Genomic DNA, 5,433 nt, shown 5'->3' on the forward strand with positions numbered 1-5,433 from the left:
AAAATAAATCCAAACACACAGCACACAAAACAGAAATCTTGGTCAAGAAATCCCCTTTCTCTCAACTGAATTCTTAAGAATAAAATAAGTATCAGTATGAAGTGTTCATCTCTACAGTGTCACTGACATCCTATGTAGTCTGATGGACATGGAGTGTTGCACTCGGAATTTCCAAACATATTCTCGATTTGGGTACTGCAACAGAACAGAGGTCTTGTTGTAATGCATAAATTGACTACATTGTTTTCCTCCCCTTCCTTATATACACATAAACGTTTTGAGAACCAGTGCTTTAGTTTAAGGAACCCCTTTGAGCGCTTCCAAGTCATTTGCCCCAGTTCAGCTTTTGGAGCCCATTGTCTGCATGGCTCTAAGCCACATACAGTGGGCTCCAAAAGCTGAACTGGGGCGAATGACCATGAAGCCGTAGACTAGGGATGTCCCGATCAAGTTTTTTTGCTCCCGATCCGATTCCAATTATTTAATTTTGAGTATCTGCCGATACAGATTTCTCCCGATCCAATATTTATATTTTTATGGAACATTTATGCCATATGACAATAGTACAATATCCAGTCTTATATCATTAGGATATAATATTAGGGATGTCCTGATCACGTTTTTTACTCCCGATCCGATTCCAATCATTTGAAAATGACGTGATCGGCCCCGATTTCCGATCGCATGACTAGTATGGCCTCATGTTGACATGTCCTGTCCTTAGCAGTCGCGCGGTGAGGATGGCGACGGTGGAGAGGGAGACGATGAATACGACGGTTGCGGCAAACAGGTCGACGGTGCGTAGCGCCAGGTGGTACCATTCGGCCCTGGGCGGGTCCAGACACGTCAGGCCGCGGCCGGCCCCGTAAGGGTAAGGGTAGCCGGCGGCGTGGGAGACGTATCCGTGAGCGACCGCTCCGAGGTGGGAGTAGTAGCACAGAGGCCCCGTCAACACTGCTGCCATGGCCACAGCAAACATCAGAGGTGACGTCACAGCACACAGGATGGAGAAGATGTAAGCCATCTCCCACTGAGAGAGGAGGGAAGAAGAGGGGACCATCATTATTATTATCAGTGTGGTACTGATGAAGTACTCAAATGTTTTTACTTGAGTAAAAGTATCAACAGTGCAATATTATAGAAATACTAGGGTAAAAGTCCGGAATTCAAAATGTGCTCAAGTAAAGGTACAAACGTATTGGCATCAAAATGTACTTAAAAGTAACAAAAGTAGAAAGTACACAGTACACACACAGTGGTAATGCAGAATGTCTCATATCAAAATTTCAAATGTATGAGAATATCTAGAAAATAGCCGATCTACAAGCTCACAATGTGGTCACAGTAGAAGTAAGAGGTGAAGTAAGAGTAAGAGGTAAGATATAATTGTGTGTGTATTGCCATGGCAGATAAGCATAGGCCTACTGTAGGAGTGTAGTGGAGTTGCCAATATCACCCATGTGGGGGCGCCACCGAGGTGCAACAGAAAGCAGGGTAGTGGTGGGACAGTTACACAAAATGTGTGTAACTGCCCCACTACCCTGCTGAGTTGTACTGTACTACACACTGTAACACACGTGAGTTTTACTGTACTACACACTGTAATACACGTGAGTTTTACTGTACTGTATTACACTGTAACACACGTGAGTTGTACTGTACTACACTGTAACACACGTGAGTTGTACTGTACTACACTGTAACACACGTGAGTTGTACTGTACTACACACTGTAACACACGTGAGTTGTACTGTACTACACACTGTAACACACGTGAGTTGTACTGTACTACACACTGTAACACACGTGAGTTGTACTGTACTACACTGTAACTCACGTGAGTTGTACTGTACTACACACTGTAACACACGTGAGTTGTACTGTACTACACTGTAACACACGTGAGTTGTACTGTACTACACTGTAACACATGTGAGTTGTACTGTACTACACTGTAACACACGTGAGTTGTACTGTACTACACTGTAACACATGTGAGTTGTACTGTACTACACTGTAACACATGTGAGTTGTACTGTACTACACTGTAACACATGTGAGTTGTACTGTACTACACTGTAACACACGTGAGTTGTACTGTACTAAACTGTAACACATGTGAGTTGTACTGTACTACACACTGTAACACATGTGAGTTGTACTGTACTACACTGTAACACATGTGAGTTGTACTGTACTACACTGTAACACATGTGAGTTGTACTGTACTACACACTGTAACACATGTGAGTTGTACTGTACTACACACTGTAACACATGTGAGTTGTACTGTACTACACTGTAACACATGTGAGTTGTACTGTACTACACTGTAACACACATGAGTTGTACTGTACTACACTGTAACACATGTGAGTTGTACTGTACTACACTGTAACACACGTGAGTTGTACTGTACTACACACTGTAACACACGTGAGTTGTACTGTACTACACTGTAACACACGTGAGTTGTACTGTACTACACTGTAACACACGTGAGTTGTACTGTACTACACTGTAACACATGTGAGTTGTACTGTACTACACTGTAACACACATGAGTTGTACTGTACTACACTGTAACACACGTGAGTTGTACTGTACTACACTGTAACACACATGAGTTGTACTGTACTACACTGTAACACATGTGAGTTGTTCTGTACTACACTGTAACACACGTGAGTTGTACTGTACTACACTGTAACACATGTGAGTTGTACTGTACTACACTGTAACACACATGAGTTGTACTGTACTACACACTGTAACACACATGAGTTGTACTGTACTACACTGTAACACACGTGAGTTGTACTGTACTACACTGTAACACACGTGAGTTGTACTGTACTACACTGTAACACACATGAGTTGTACTGTACTACACACTGTAACACACATGAGTTGTACTGTACTACACTGTAACACACGTGAGTTGTACTGTACTACACTGTAACACACATGAGTTGTACTGTACTACACACTGTAACACACATGAGTTGTACTGTACTACACTGTAACACACGTGAGTTGTACTGTACTACACTGTAACACACGTGAGTTGTACTGTACTACACTGTAACACACGTGAGTTGTACTGTACTACACTGTAACACACATGAGTTGTACTGTACTACACTGTAACACACGTGAGTTGTACTGTACTACACTGTAACACACATGAGTTGTACTGTACTACACTGTAACACACGTGAGTTGTACTGTACTACACTGTAACACACGTGAGTTGTACTGTACTACACTGTAACACACGTGAGTTGTACTGTACTACACTGTAACACACGTGAGTTGTACTGTACTACACTGTAACACACGTGAGTTGTACTGTACTACACTGTAACACATGTGAGTTGTACTGTACTACACACTGTAACACACATGAGTTGTACTGTACTACACTGTAACACACGTGAGTTGTACTGTACTACACTGTAACACATGTGAGTTGTACTGTACTACACTGTAACACATGTGAGTTGTACTGTACTACACTGTAACACATGTGAGTTGTACTGTACTACACACTGTAACACACATGAGTTGTACTGTACTACACTGTAACACATGTGAGTTGTACTGTACTACACTGTAACACATGTGAGTTGTACTGTACTACACACTGTAACACACGTGAGTTGTACTGTACTACACACTGTAACACATGTGAGTTGTACTGTACTACACTGTAACACATGTGAGTTGTACTGTACTACACTGTAACACATGTGAGTTGTACTGTACTACACTGTAACACACGTGAGTTGTACTGTACTACACTGTAACACACGTGAGTTGTACTGTACTACACTGTAACACACATGAGTTGTACTGTACTACACTGTAACACATGTGAGTTGTACTGTACTACACTGTAACACATGTGAGTTGTACTGTACTACACTGTAACACATGTGAGTTGTACTGTACTACACTGTAACACACATGAGTTGTACTGTACTACACTGTAACACATGTGAGTTGTACTGTACTACACTGTAACACATGTGAGTTGTACTGTACTACACTGTAACACATGTGAGTTGTACTGTACTACACTGTAACACATGTGAGTTGTACTGTACTACACTGTAACACATGTGAGTTGTACTGTACTACACTGTAACACATGTGAGTTGTACTGTACTACACTGTAACACATGTGAGTTGTACTGTACTACACTGTAACACATGTGAGTTGTACTGTACTACACACTGTAACACACGTGAGTTGTACTGTACTACACTGTAACACATGTGAGTTGTACTGTACTACACACTGTAACACACGTGAGTTGTACTGTACTACACTGTAACACATGTGAGTTGTACTGTACTACACTGTAACACACGTGAGTTGTACTGTACTACACACTGTAACACACGTGAGTTGTACTGTACTACACTGTAACACACAAGTTGTACTGTACTACACACTGTAACACGTGAGTTTTACTGTACTACAGCCTGACTGTACAAACACACATGATGATGCATGCACATGCAGCTGATTCAACAGACTACGTAGTTCTCTACAGTGGTGGAAAGTAACTAAGTACATTCAGTTAAGTAATGTACTTAAGTAAAAGTTTGAGGTAATTGCACTTTACTTAAGTATTTCCAATTTCCAATACTTTTACTTCTACTCCACTACATCTCATACACAAATATTTTACTTTTACTCCACTACAATTAGTTGAAAACTTTAGTTATAGTGACTTTGCTTCAGCCAAATGTACATTTCCACCGTAAAAACAATTACAAATATAAAGCCCTTGGTGGTACCGACTGCACGGTTCAGTCAGAACAGCTATTTTTGGCGGAAGAAGGAGGAGAAGAAAAATAAACACAAATACAAGAAGTGACCAAAGTCACTGCGTGTCTTCTTGGTCCCTTAAATATGCGATTGAAATGGGACATTCTGCATAATGAGAACTTTCTACTTTTAGTACTTTAAGTACATTTTGATGGCAGTACTTTTATACTCAAGCTCATTTTGAACTCCGTCCCTTTACTTGTAACAGAGTACTTCTATATTGCAATACTGTACAAAAATGTGAGTACTTTTTCCACCACTGGGAATCTCCCAGGTACTTTTCCACCAATCAAACTCTGGACAGCACACCACACTCACCAGAGACTTCCTGTCCTGGTCCCTGTTTGCCATGACGACACTGACGCCGGCCGCAGTGGCCTACAGGACACAACGACAGGCAACACTTAACGATTCATTGCTTACGTCCAGTGGTGAAAAGTAACTAAGTACATTTACTTAAGTACTGTAATTAAGTACAATCTTGAGGTATTTGTAGCCTACCTTACTTGAGTATGTAACATTTACAGTGCCGATACATACATCGGCATCAAATACATACTGTACCGATATGCCTTCCATACAGGTGTTACAA

At 41.2% G+C, this 5,433-nt stretch overlaps 1 protein-coding gene across 1 annotated transcript; it reads right to left on the reverse strand.

Moving 5' to 3' along the window:
• Positions 1 to 688: 688 nt before the first annotated feature.
• On the reverse strand, positions 689 to 5,192 carry LOC308329840 (transmembrane protein 212-like; the record flags this gene model as incomplete). The annotated part of the gene is made up of 2 exons (XM_080784342.1): positions 689 to 1,030; positions 5,160 to 5,192. The coding sequence occupies 2 exons, from the start codon at positions 5,190 to 5,192 to the stop codon at positions 689 to 691; spliced, it is 375 nt and encodes a 124-aa protein (XP_080640468.1).
• Positions 5,193 to 5,433: the final 241 nt, after the last annotated feature.

The sequence above is a fragment of the Protomyctophum bolini genome (genome assembly GCF_963924005.1).
Source record: "Protomyctophum bolini genome assembly, chromosome: 15".
Lineage (NCBI taxonomy): Eukaryota > Metazoa > Chordata > Actinopteri > Myctophiformes > Myctophidae > Protomyctophum > Protomyctophum bolini.